The sequence below is a fragment of the Toxorhynchites rutilus genome, chromosome 3 (assembly GCF_029784135.1).
Source record: "Toxorhynchites rutilus septentrionalis strain SRP chromosome 3, ASM2978413v1, whole genome shotgun sequence".
Lineage (NCBI taxonomy): Eukaryota > Metazoa > Arthropoda > Insecta > Diptera > Culicidae > Toxorhynchites > Toxorhynchites rutilus.
The window spans coordinates 28,203,014-28,217,957 of record NC_073746.1 but is presented as its reverse complement, the minus strand read 5'-3'; the positions used below and the strand labels follow the sequence as shown (position 1 = coordinate 28,217,957).

At 37.0% G+C, this 14,944-nt stretch overlaps 2 protein-coding genes across 10 annotated transcripts in view; both read left to right on the top strand.

Moving 5' to 3' along the window:
* The window catches only part of LOC129777510 (histone-lysine N-methyltransferase 2D), a 578,056-nt gene that overhangs the window by 102,555 nt on the left and 460,557 nt on the right, over positions 1-14,944 (top strand). The window lies entirely within an intron of this gene.
* Positions 6,393-9,819, top strand: LOC129777512 (tigger transposable element-derived protein 1-like). The gene is made up of 2 exons (XM_055783820.1): positions 6,393-8,550; positions 8,602-9,819. Exons 1-2 carry the CDS (start codon positions 6,960-6,962, stop codon positions 8,721-8,723), a joined length of 1,713 nt encoding a protein of 570 aa, XP_055639795.1. The 5' UTR covers positions 6,393-6,959; the 3' UTR covers positions 8,724-9,819.

The following is a 14,944-nucleotide window of genomic DNA, read 5'->3' as shown; positions in this document are numbered from 1 at the left end:
TGGGTACTGTAGGCTATCGTATGTTACGTGTTCATCAACAATAAGAGGGTCGCAAGTAGAACTGAAATTACAAGAGCCTTCAAGGAATGATCGACTGTTATCGCACACGTACTTGCCTGAAGGTGCAGGCTGGAAGACCTCGTCCGAACCTCCGTGAACAGGACCGGGACGACTGCGACGGCAGGATACGGAGCGTGTAGAGGTGACGGAAGACGAAGGCTCGACTGTTACGGGGTCAGGAGAGGCTTCCATAATACTTTGTGGTGTGCGTCCCGGTTGATTCGAAGAAGAAATCAGCTGACTTATGCAGGACACAATCGAATTAGGCTGGCTTACAGAAAGCGTTTGTTGTACTTCATGGTCGATGTCAGAGACAGGGCTGAAATTTGGAGGATCTTCAGGGACAGATCGACTGACAAAACACGTATACTTGCCGGGAGGTGTAGACTGGAAGACCCCTTCTAAACCTTCGTATACAGGGCCGGGACGACTGCGACGGTAGGAAGCGAAGTTGAAGAGTGTGGTGGAAGATGGCTCGACTGTTACGGGATTAGAAGGAGCTTCCAAAGAGCTTCTCAGCGTGCGTCCCGGTTGTCTTGCAGAGGGTACCATTGACTCGAGATGTTCGAGATCGAATCCGATGCATTCATGTTTGATGAGGAGTTGTCTTCGAGAGGTGCCGTTGACAGTAAACTGACAATTTTCGGACCGTTTTTTGACCGATGATCTTCAAATTCCCGAAATCGGATACTCTCGGGCCACGTGTCACTGAAGAGGGCTTTTTGTTTGTACTGGTCTGCAATTCCAACCATGAAGGAAACGAACTGCAACGAGTTTAAATCTTTTCCTTTCGGAACTAACTTCACCACCTTAGGTGGCACGCTGGTCAGATCCAGGCACTCACTGACGAGCGAAGAGATTTGGTTCTCAGATGTAGCAGGATGGAAGGCCGAAAGGTGGATCCAGAACAACTCGTCGTCGGCACAAAGTTCGAGTTGAACCGTTTTGATGATGCCAGCTGCTCTTGTACCTACATTGTCTGCAACGTTGGGAATGTCTAAAGCATTGCCATCGTTTGCCCTGCGACGTTTCAATGCACCAAGGGGAGTATTAATGCGGTTTCTACTGGGCCATAAGTTGGGTGTAGCGAAGGGAGTCGGTGTGTTGGCCTTTTCTTCTAACTTTGCAGCTAAAGTGTTCACGGCATTGTGCAGTTTATCGATTTCCGTTTGCTAGTGTATAGGCACAAATTTCAGACGGTTTTTCGAGCTTCGAAAAAATTAAACAAAGAATATTTTAACTATCCGTCATATCATTATTTGTTCATCTACCTTTCAACGACAAAACAAAAATTGAACGGAAAAAACATATTCATAATTAGAATAGTCACAAGCAGGTGAAGTGAGGGAGTTAAAAAAAAAGTTGTGCCATGGCGTACACGATTCCAGCCCTACTAGTTATCTGAAACGAAAAAACCGAACAGATCCCGAATCAGTAATGAAGCCGCTATCGCATGAACATTGAACGTGTCAAAACCATGATTTTAGACAAAATGGCAGTCGTTTGGAGAACAATGCCGCTTTTCACGTTTTTCCTTACGTTTATTATTTTTTTTAAAAGTAGTACAACTAAAAAATCATGATACAGGAAAACCTGTTTTTGTGCGGTTGCTTTTTGTGCGATTTCTCATTTGCGTGACTGTTAAGGTGCGATGTTATTATTTGTGCGATTAGTTTGTGTGATTCAAGACCCGATGTCATAATAAAATCGCACAAAAAGAGTCGCACAAACGAGGAATCACGCGAAAAGGGACCGCACAAAAATAGGTTTGCCTGTATTTTATTGGATCATGCGATAGAGAGATGCATGCAGATTGTATCTACACAAATTCGACATAAACTGGTTCAGTTCAGTATATTGTGTACGCCAGTTTGAGAAAACCAATTTCGAGAAAAACGTATTTGAAGTTCAATGTTTTGGCCGTACTAGATGAGATACCGCATTACTAAAATAGCTATAACTCGGTAAATAATCGGATTTTCGAAAAGTTCTTTCTAGAGTATATTAATGCATAAACTTCAGAAATATGGAGAAAAATAATTTTGATTTTTTATAAAATCTCTAGACTAGAATACTGTCTTGAGAACGATTCAAAACAACATCATTCGTGAATACCGTTCTGAATCATATTTCGGACGCTTAAGACATATGATGCAGAAAATAGATCTAAACTTTATGCACAGGTTGGTTGATATTTTCAATGAATTAGTTCAATATGCATTTAAGGTTTCTACTTTGGTACCTATTTGATTGAAAACATAAAAAAAATCATCGAATATAATGCTTTTCAAATGAAGCGAATAAAAATCAAACTTCGGACACTAAATCAAATGTCGGACAGATTGAATTCAAATTTCAGACACTTTAATTTGAAATTTTATGGACGAAAATTACATTACAGTTGATTATGTTTTATAATTAACTGCGAAACATTTACTAAGCAATAACAGTAAACTGTTAACGATAATGAAAACTGATGAAACACGGGAGAAATTTCAATATTTATGAACGGGTAAATTCTACGTTCTCACACTAAACAAACGTCAAACATAAACGATAATGGTGGAGGCGATCTGGCGTAGTGGTAACATCCATGCCTCTCACGCTGAAGGTCACTTCTCACTCCCGACATTCTTCCAAAAATGGAAGTAAAAGTAACGAACCAGCCAAATGAGTTGAAAATCACTATAATACAGATAAAAAAAAAAACAAACGATAATGAGTAGTGTTGTCAGATTTTTGGCGATTATGTTAAAATTCAAATGTAGTTCTTATATGAAATGATAGTGAAACCAAGGGATTACTCTAAAGAAGCAATTGTGATATTAATTTTATAGTTATGGCATCAGTGCATTGAGCATTTCAAGATATTAGAACAAAGTGTCCGAAATATGATTCAGAACGGTACCTAATAGCGATTTTTTTCAAACATTCTATTCAAACGATTGTTATAATCTGTTCTATTTTCTTCGTTACAGGTACGTACATTACTTCCACAAGTAATAGACTTCAAATCGTGGGTTAGAGAGGTAAATTTATCGTATAAATTAATCTAAGCGCTATACATATTGATACCAATCAGAACAAAAATATAGGAAATATATATTAATATACATTTATCTAAGTCAATTCATCTTCGAAGGAAGTGAAAATAGGAAATCTCCAGAATTGAAACTGCGGACCCTTTTTTCAACTAATTTATGAGTTGGAGAAGGATTATCATAAACATGGTCAATCATTGGTTGGATCAGCTGCATTTTTCCCCATCTCAGGCCGAAAATCGAATGCTTCTACAAATGTTGCTTGAATTTCCATAATTCGAAATTTTGAATGCAATTCGATAATCGCAGTTTTTGTATAAAGCTCATAGTGATAGAATATCATTAGCAGATCATGTTCGACCTCTCCTGAGCCATTAACGTCAGCTATTATTATGAAACATTTATAACTAATATTCACTCACAATACGTTTTTGTATGCAGTTTAGTATTCCCCTATCCTTATGCTTTTCATCCTTTCCTTTCCTATGATTTGTCAAAAAAATCTTAGTGGATTTCCTATTCAATTGGTTTACATACATCAAAAACCGGTCGCAGAAAATATAAGTATCCAAGATGAAACTATTTTATTAAAAACATGAAATGTTTTTTCATTTCACGCCTTTAGTCAACAATAATTATTCATTCAAAACACAATTGTCTGAGTATTTTCGACTGAGGGCAGAAAAAATGGAAACTCGGTGGATGTTTTGTAAAACCCAATAAAATAGTGTTTTATAAACCGAAAATAGTACATAATTAAATTTTAACGGAACATCGTACTGAGGAAATCGGTTCCACGCAGAAAACTAGTGAATTACTCAAAAAAAAATCTTTTTATTCGAAAAGATCCAAAATTGTTCTCACGAATACAACAAAATAAAAACGGCTCTGATGGAACGATTTTTTCTGGGATTTTGCGCTTACCAACACATTTGGATCTCTCTCTCTCTCTCTCTCTCTCTCTCTCTCTCTCTTTCTCTCTCTCTCGCTCAACGTAAATTGTGAGTAACTTCTGATGGAAAAGCACTTATAAAAAGGAGAATATTGTTTAACAATAAACAAATTTTCAAACTTTTATTATTTACATACGATTATTGTCAACACTCAAGACTCGAATTTGATTTTTTTTTTCGGTTAGTTGAACTTACACAGGCTCTGAGAAAATTTCTATATCCTTGAATATTCAAAACAGAATAAAAACACGAAAACACAAAAAAGTTAATTACTTTGCAATTCGCAATTTGCAATCGGCTTGTGTAATAAACAAAATAAAAAATGTAATAAACAAAAGCTTGAATCTCAGCAATCTTTGGATCTAGCTGTAACATACCTCGCTCTCACCTAATCTGGTCCTTTGCAAAATACCGCTTTTCATCGGTTGAAGGCATTCAACGGAAACTGACCGCTACCTACTGAACAACACCACATTCAATGGAATGCAGAGAACACATGATGCACTTGACGAAAGAGTTAATCAATATATTCTCGTTCAGGGAAATTATTTCGAAGAGATTAAATTAATTTGGGAAAGTAATTAACTACTTTTGTGTTTCCGTGTTTTTATTCTGTTTTGAATATTCAAGGATACAGAAATTTTCTCAGAGCCTGTGTGGTGTAGTAACTTACCGAAGAATTAAAAATACATATCCGAGTCTTGAGTGTAGACAATAATCGTATGTAAATACTAAAAGTAGAAAAAATTATTTGTTGTAAAACAATAATCCATTTTATAAATTTATAAATTTTATAAATGCTTTTGCGTCAGGAGCAACTCACAAATTACGTTGAGAGATAGAGAGAGAGAGAGAGAGAGAGAGAAAGAGAGAGAACCAAATGTGTTGGTAAGCGCAAAATCCCAGAAAGAAATCGTTCGATTTGAGCCGTCTTTATATTGTTGTATTTGAGAGAAGAATTTTGGAAACTTTAGAAAAACCTTGAGGTAATGGATACTCAGGTGATGAAACGCGCTTTGAAAATAAAAATTATGAATGAAAATTTACTTTTCGGTAGCAAACATATTCCATGTAACGGAGAAACATGTTACACTGGAGTCGCTTTTTACGCGGGGGATACGTGCCGCGTAAACGAAAACCGCGTAAATTCCAAAATCCGCGTAAAAAAAAACCGCGTAAATTCCAAAATCCGCGTAAAAAAAAACCGCGTAAATTCCAAAATCCGCGTAAAAAAAAACCGCGTAAATTCCAAAATCCGCGTAAAAAAAAACCGCGTAAATTCCAAAATCCGCGTAAAAAAAAAACCGCGTAAATTCCAAAATCCGCGTAAAAATAAACCACCCTAAATTTTAAAATACACGTAAAAAACTAATAGTCAGTGAATTATTGATATAAAATGCAACCCATATTCAAACAAATTGCATATTGTGTGCATATATTGCGTGACACAAGGCTTCACGAAGGTAGCTCCTTGGCCGATTGCATGTAAATACCTGTTTAACCGTTTGAGTGCGGAGAAGCGCGATAGCGCTCCTCTTGTTTCTGCGGGGAGCACCTTTAAACATAGGATTTTGTCTTTCTGGAACATGTTGGGGGTACAGATTGAAAATGTCCAGATTCTACCGCTTATTGCTCATCCATTTTTCAATGGATTTAACACGTTAAGCCCCGATTTTTTCGTGCTCTGCTTCCCATTCAGCGCGTATCAAGAGCGTTTGAACAATATAAGTGTCGGTCCCAGCTCCCGAAGATACTTATTGTATAAATAAAAAACAGTCAGAGATTCAACTAGAAAGTAGTTACAAGTAGGTTTTTACGCATTTTATGCCTGTTTTATCTTTGAATTATCTGTAAATCGCTACAAGTTGTTGTTCCGTCCAACGTGCAACAACCGAGTGGTAAGTAAAGAGCTGTTTGGTTAGGTGGCATGACCAAAATACGTAGAAGCATATTTTAACCCTGCCTCAAATTACTATTTTAACAACAAATTTCAAATGTAAGAGTATACAAACTGTTTCTACAGTATCTTATATATGTATTGGCTACATTGAATTGTTCTAAAAGCATACCTATCTGTTATATGGTCGGTGTTAAGTCAGACCGGGCCATGTGACATTTTTATGATTTCGAGAAAACGAACATAAAGTTTAATGCTCTGCAATTTACAAAGCATTTAATTTTTTCGTTCAATATTGTTCTCAGAAGTTTGAGCTACTCTCTGCCAATACTGTGATGTATGATAGTTGTAAAAAAACATCAAGTATCATGCCAAAAAAGGCTGTTATTTGGCTGCCTATACGTACAAAGTCCGCTCTGACTGAACTGAATGATGTATTTTTTGAGAGTTGGTTCACTATGACTGAACAATTCCGAACAGTATTCGTCAATATATCGTCAAATTTGAACTCATTGTCATCGTTACAGCCTAAATCGCACTCTGAAATAGTATATTTTGCGATCATTCACACTGCATTTTTCACTGATCCGTTCAGTCGGAGTGAACCAATTTTATTTTTATGCAGTCGGGCACAGCGTGTGTTGGTGATGGCTAGCTCATAGTTGCGCTGTGGGAGGGGTACTCGTGGTTTGTGGGGTCGTGTGCAAATTATGTGTGCTGCTAGATGCTGTCGCTTCAGTTCGTTCGGTGTGGAACTGAACACATATAAAAGGACGAAATCGCATTAAGAAGTTATTCGTGATTTAACCTTGCAGTGAAAGTTAAAGTGAAAGTGCAGTTCCTGAACCGTGGTGGTTGTAGAGTCTAGCCAGTTTGTGTTCGGTCGAGTTCGGCCAGTTCCCAGCGAGTTACCCAACCTTGGGGGTAATCGTGTGCAGTTCCGCTTTTCGACAGTTAGCTGAAGACGTCAGCAGTATTCAAAATTTTTGATTAAAGGCATACTCTAAAATGGCTTCGCAAAAAACCGCCTTCAAAAAAAACAGATCAAGAGTGTCTCTTTCTTTGGAAATGAAGCTCAATATTTTGGATGCCCTTCAAGATGGGAAATCTGTTGCAAACGTCGGCAGGAATTTAAAAATCAACGAATCGACTGTGCGTACAATTAAAAAGAATCAAGATAGCATCAGACAGACAGCAGCTCAGGGCACTATCTATGCAACAAAATCCTCATCATATACACGAGATCCATTGATGGTCAAGATGGAAAAGGCACTTCATATGTGGATCGAAGATCACGCGCAGAAGAAAATACCCTTGGATCAGGAATTAATAAGGGAGAAAGCTTTGAGCCTTTACCTTTGGTTAGAGAAGAATGAGCCGTCTTCAAGTAAAAAGAAAGACTTTACCGCGAGTAAGGGATGGTTTTATAACTTTATACGTAGTAATTCCATTCGCAACGTTAAAATCAAGGGTGAATCCGCATCGGCCGATGTTTCGGCTGCAAATAGTTTTCCTCCAAAGCTCGCTAAGATCATAAAAGAAGGTGCGTATCATGGTGACCAAGTGTTCAATGGAGATGAAACGGGTCTTTTTTGGAAAAGAATGCCGTCTCGTACCTACATTACGCAGCAGGAGCAATATGCCAGTGGTTTCAAAGCGGCCAAAGACAGGGTTACCCTGTTATTTTGCAGTAATGCTTCAGGCGACCTTATGTTGAAACCGCTATTGATCAATCGTGCTATGACGCCCCGCTCGTTGAAGGGGGCTGATTTCAACAAACTGCCAGTGCACTGGAAAGCTAACACTAAAGCGTGGGTCACAAAAGCCGTTTTTGAGGAATGGTTTTACGATATGTTTATTCCGGAAGTGAAAACATACTTGGAAGGAAAAGGTTTGGAGTTCCACGTGCTTTTGATTTTGGATAACGCTCCAGGACACCTAGTTATCAAGCACCCAAACGTTCAAGTTGTGTTTCTTCCACCGAATACAACTTCTTTGTTACAGCCTCAAGATCAAGGAATAATTGCTGCTTTCAAGAAGTTGTACATTAAACAATGTCTTCGGTACATCCTCGAAAAGCTTGAAAGCGATGAAACGATGACGGTAATTCAAGCGTGGAAAGAATTTAAGATAAGAGACGCTCTGACGTTCATAGGAAAGGCTCTGTCTTCTATGAAATCTAAAACATTGAATTCGTGCTGGAAGCCACTATGGCCAGAATGCGTGAAAGCTGGTTCAACAGACCCTTCAAATGTGGAAGAATCAGAAATTCTCATTCTGGCACATGCAATTGGAGGGAAAGGATTCAAAGATATGGATAGTAGAGACGTTGAAGAGCTTCTTGAAGACACCGAAATTGAAGATGATGAACTGATGCAGAGTTTAGTCACATCGGAGCCTTTAGAGGACGATGAAGACCGGGATATCAAGCCATGTGATATCGAAGACGGGAATAAATTAGCGGATACCCTCGTAAAACATTTTATGGAAAAGGATCCTTGTGTTGAGAGAGCCGTTTCATTTCGGAATGATTTGAAACTGTGTATGCTTCGCTACAATAGATTGAACGAAAAAACACAGCCAACAGTTATCGATGAAGGTAGTGACATTGATGTTTAAAGTGAAAAGTATTTTAATAATATCTTTACAGATGACGAGGATTTCAGCTTACCATTGGAACGCAGACGATCTCGTCCGATTTCTTCGGATGAGGAAGATATCGCCACATCATCTAACCGCAAACATCCACGTGTTGCTAATGATAGTGATTAGATCAATAAAAGAAATTCTTTTTTCCACTTGACTACAATAAAATTGATTTATGAATACATTGGTAAAAATATCATGGTAAAAAACTAAAAATATGTTTAATTAAATTTGTCTAAATTCCGAAAACATTTGTTTGTATTGTAATTTTTTCAAATTGCAAAAATGCAATTTGAAAAAATTACTTTCGAACTACTGGACCGCTTCACATGATCGATATATCAAATTAAAGCCAATTAGCTAGTCTTTCTTGAAAAAATGTTATACTAGCAAAACAGTTGGATTTTGTTTTCGTAATTATTGATTGTATTTGTTTGCTTATAGTTTACATGATCCAAGGACGCTATATTTTTTTATGTTTCTTGAAAGTTCTGGTTTTTCCACACAAGATAATCGAAAATCAGAAATGTGATTTTTATCGTTTTCGAGTTATGAGTTTGCCGATGGTCCGAAAAATCAGATTTTTCTCTTTTTCTATAAATAACTTTTTTCTAGAAAGAAGAAGCTTTCAAGAAAAAAATATTTAAAATATAGTGCCCTTGGTCACGCAACCATATAAACTATAAAAAACAAGTACAATCAATAGTTACGAAAACTTGGCAAAATTGGTTGTACTGTTCGAAAAATGAGAAAAAATGTTACTCTATGTTTCTATATTTTGTATTTTATATGAAACATCTAAATTGGTAAATTTTATCAACAATTAGAGCGACAAAAACTCTAAAGTTTTTAATTTGTTATTAATTTTATCAAAAAAAAAAAATGCATAATAAACTTGATTGTTTCTTGAAATTTAATTGAAGCTTTCTGAACGCTCTATAATTTGTTCTTCGACATCTAGCTCCTATATTTTCTTATTCCGCAGCAATATCATTTTAAACAATTCCTGGTGAGTCTTCAATTAGAATTTCCTAATTACCACGGTTTTTACTCCATTGTACTTATAATATCCAATAAACTTTCACCTTAACTTTGAAATATTACTTTTTTTCTTTCTTGAAAAAAGGCTATTTGAGATATAAGACTTTTTTTTCAAACTGAGTGTATTATAGTCCAAAATTGTATATAATCGAACCATAGATAATCGTGTCAGTATATAATCGACTCTGTATATAATAGAGTGAATATATTACTTCAGAAATCCGGTTTCATTATTGTGGTTTTAGTTGAAAACCTGACCAAGAAAATTCATTTTGCTTTCGTTGGATTGCGCCTGCAAACTATGTGCTACAAGAACGGAGCTTACAAACATCTTTACATCAGTTGCTCCACAATTGGACTGTACTTGCATCCTAATTTGTGGACTATTGCTGTATTTGCCTGAAAATAGAGTATCCAAACTACAGTTCGGAATATGAATCATGCGTCGAAACTTGATTCAAATTCCGATCACTACTTTAATACTAATTTTAAAGAAGATGTCTGCATAAAAGATTTCTAGTAGATCCATACCTTTTATAGCACTTAACATGAAAACAGCATACAAAATAGTTATACAACTACAAAAACTGAAAAACTGCGGAATTTGCTAACGCAAACAATGTGTTATTGGTTTCGACACATTTTTTGCAAATGCTTAGTCTTATGAATTATAAGCTGTATCGATACCTGTAAATGTTATTTGAATGTAGCCAATACCTCAAACAATGTCAAGGCTTTCATTATTCTATTATTTATAACATTAAAGTTTAGTAAATTTACATTTGAAAATTAAGTGTTCGGAATTTGAGACAAAACAGTACTTTGAGCTCCATCAACCAAATGTGTCTATCTTTTGAGTCGTAGTAAATGATATCTGCTTCTATGAAATGCTATAATATGCATGAACAAATTCAGTTCAGAAAAAAGCAAAAAGCGTTTGAACTTTTTCACCGTGGAGAAATATTAGGTTGTCTTATGTCCGATTGGGGCAGTCTTTCTTTGGAAAAAGTAAATAGCCTTTGTGAATCACGAATATACATATTTTTACTGGTAGATGAAGAACAATCGCTAAGATCGGACGCAAATAGATAGCATCCTTTTCTCCAGAATAGTAAAAAAAAACTTGAACCCTCGAAACTGTATTTATTTCTATACAAACATTTGAAACAAACCATCTCGATTACTACGGCAAAAAACTTCACCACATATGGTTAAGGGTGCTTCAAGTAACTCAATTTTCAAATTAGGCTTTTCAAAAGGAATTACATTGCTTAAAAGTGGTATCTCTCATTCGTTCAATAGATTATTTTCAAAATTACACAAATGAATTTCGAATACTTATTCAACCATTGATCAAAATATCCGACAAATCTTTTGACATATTGTAAAGTGACAGTCAAAAAATATACGATGTTACATACTTCTGTCCGGTACTGTGAGTAAATTTAACACTTAACGCCCACGTTTAATCTGGGAAAGCAAATAGCGCAAAAAAAGAAAATGTAGAACTGGTTTTTCCTAAATGAACAAATAAATTCCTATTTAACAATCATAACATTTTCCCCTCCAACAAATATGTCACCAGAGGAGAATTTTCGATCATTGCTTTCTACGGAAATCAAGTAAGGACGCAATACATTTTAGATGTAAGGATAGTTTTCAAGAATTGAGTGTGAAGTGTGAGTGTGAATGAGAATGTATGAATGTATGAATGTGAACATTGTTAAAATGTCCTTACATCCCATCCTTTTCCTAATGAAAATGTGTCACCCTTCTAAACTCGAGTCGACCGCGAGTAATCGGTTTCCTATTTTATTAACCATAGAATTAAGGAAACATGTTAATATATTCTAGTTAAAATATAGTGATGAATTTGGCTCCTTTAAACTTATGCAACTGAGCCTGTAAAAATAAACGATTTAATTAAAAAAACAGTAAGGACGTTGGTCCAAATGACGAACTAGCCAAAGGCTGAGTGTCATAAATAAAAATAAAAAACGGGGACATATCTTTCACATTTTTTAGATTGGTGTTTGACATCTCTTGAAATTTTTTTTGAATTCATATCGCTTGGAGTCTTTTGAGTAAAATTTACAAAAGATATTTCATATTAAATTTGTGTTGAAACATATAAAATTTCGCTGAAATACATCCGAAACAAAAAAAGGGGATCAAGCTCACATTACTTACACTATTGTTGTTTATTCTTTTTCCATTCGGTTACCAAAATCGTTTCAACGCTAGCTGAAATCGAACCCAGAATCAGGTACCAATTTCGCCAAGATTGCGACAACGTTATCACGAGAATACTAAATCTTATCCCTCAGATATACCGTGTTAACCTCGAGCAAACCACAGTTATTTAACTCAATTCCCAGGAGACAAACATAGAAAAAATGAATTTGGCTCCAAATATTGAAGCAAACGTACTTAAGTCTTACAAATGAACAAATTGAGAAGAAAATACAACATACCGCGTATAAATCGATTCTTTTGGAAAAACCGCGTAAATTCCGAAATCCGCGTAAAAAAAAACCGCGTAAATTCCGAAATCCGCGTAAAAAAAAACCGCGTAAATTCCGAAATCCGCGTAAAAAAAAACCGCGTAAATTCCGAAATCCGCGTAAAAAAAACCGCGTAAATTCCAAAATCCGCGTAAAAAAAAACCGCGTAAATCCCTAAAACCGCGTAAAAAAAGCCGCGTAAAAAAAAACCGCGCAAAAAAAAACCGCGTAAAAAGCGACTTTAGTGTATTTGCAAATGAATCAATATTGAGCGAAAATCGTGTCTGCAAATGCAAAATGTTTTGTAATGGAGTGCTTGGTAGAGGTCCTAGGAAATGTATAGTAAAAAAATTGTAAAGGTCCATTGAGAAGATCAATCAATGAAGAGTTCTGCGATTCTTCACGAACGTCCGCTTAGTAAGAAAAGTGAATGTTCGAAAGAATTCATATCAAAAGTATAATTTGAGGCAGATTGAGGTTCGCCGAGTCAGCCAGTATTACATAAATCAATTAGACATATAGTATTAGCGATCCCATCTGTAAAATGTTGTTAATGTTGCTTAAATTAAAAAGAGATCTCATACGTCAGGCACCTCATTATACCTCATTATGTTGTAATATTTGAGATTCTTTGAATATCTGAAAAAAATTACATTGGCATATTTTAATTAACTTGGTTTGTTTTTGGTTAGATTGAGTCGTTTGTATGTGATGTTTAAAGTATCATTCAAATTTTGCTATTCGTAAGCGGAAAATAAAGTAAATTGTGGATATAAATATAACGTAAACATCTGACTACAATTCCGTCTAGTTGATTCAAATCCCCAAATGCACCACCAGCAGTTTTTTACGACAACTCATCCCCAAAGGATAAATTTAAAAATAAATTAATCAAAGCGACCACTTTCAATGGCAGTCCCAAACGATATGAGGTCACCTATGCTCGAAACTTCTATTCGGAAAAATACCTCGTCTATATTTATCCATGGGATCAACTCTGGGCTATAAAACCGATCCGGATGAAGTCATAGACTTTTACACCTGGTCCCTAGCAATAAACGTGGGCGACAAAAACTATCACCATGCTGATAGCTCGGCTGGAATTCGAATCACCAACCCCCTCGACAAACAAAAAAAAAACACATTCAAAAATTAATACCATACTCCAGAGAAAGGAAGATTTAGTCGAATAACCACGTTTCAGATAGCAGTGCCATTGTGGGATTTTTAATCCGTTACAAATTGCGTCAAAGCCTGGCAGGCGGTCTCTGACTTTCCTTCTTCTGGTGTTTATCTAACGACGGTTGTTGGATAGACAACGTTGTAAAAATTAATACATATTTCAGCTCTCAGCTCTTGCTTCGGCAGACCAAATTTCCGAGCAGCTTCACTGGACGAAACAAATGACAGCACTATCTCTCTGGCACTCACACACACACACACACACAATTCCGAAATTTCCATATCAATCCTGCAAACTGACGCCTCTCGGGTTGAGGGTTGAGCTTACGAGCATCACACCGAAATGAAAATAACTTCATCATTCGTGTCCTGGTCAGGCTTCACCAGGGTGGGAGGGAGAGGCGGGAATACATACAATGGAAAACGAGAAAATTATTCATGTGCTTTTAGTTCCGGCACTGGGATTTTAATTTGCAAAGGGATTTACGATTTACATTCGAATGATGAAACGGAGCGACGGAGGCAAACGGAGGTTTTGACTCGCGTCAGATTCGCTGCAACGCCCGAAAGGATTTGCCAAGTCAATCAGGAGACGTCTGTTAGTCTGCTGTGTGCAGTATTTAGTGTGACACGAGCGCATCACATACCGACCTGACCGGAACAGGTCCATTGGGATGACACAAAAGTACTGCAATCGTGTGGAGGTGTTACCAGGATTAATACGCATAGAAATAATTGCTGGTCTAATCTGGTGTTATGGGCGCCGGGTTACCGAGAATGGAATAATAATCAAGTCATTTTGTGGAGGGAGTGGGCACGTATCTTTCCTTTAGACAGCTTTTTGCGATTTGGTATAAGAACAGGAAAAAAGTACCATATGAATTCAAATTGCCTTATTAAAATCAAATGGGTGATAAAATAAGATTTATATTTTTTATTGAAGCCAACACTAGCGTCGAGCGTCATAAGCATCATAAAAATCTTCACTTTCAAGACTTATAACACTTCGTGACAGTGCACGAGTCGAAATAAATGTGTCATTTTCGACATCATAAGAGCAGTGGCAATATAAAGCATCCACGTGAATGGCATCAATATTCGAGTCCTCTGTTGACGAATCATTGGAGCAGCACTCGTGCACACACACGCTTGTGGAGTAACATCACGACCAACTGTTCACTTGATCCCACGTTTGGGGGAAACGAGTCGGAGGAAAAATACCGCAGTCATCAGTTTCGTCTCCCACCGTAATCTCGCTTCTTTTTTGTTCCTTTGTTTTTGGGGAGGTCCCATATATTTGGATGACACACATATGGCCGGGAGTATTTGTGAGTCGTACGTGATCGAAATACGGATTGCCGTTGCCGAGGTAGAACCATTGGAGGACAGCATGTTGTCACCCATCGCGCTGCTTCAGGAATTGTTGGCCGTTGACAAAGCGACACCTCTTTCATCGCCATGTCATACCCAGGAGATGCCCCATTGTCTCCGACGGGGAGGAAAAAGCTCTGAAGGGTCGTACCGCCGTATCGGGTTAAGGTTCATTAGCGCACGCTGCCTCAGCCCTCTGAAACGTATTCCCAAATTGGGATTGGTGTTTTATGGCGTCAGCTGCAGAAT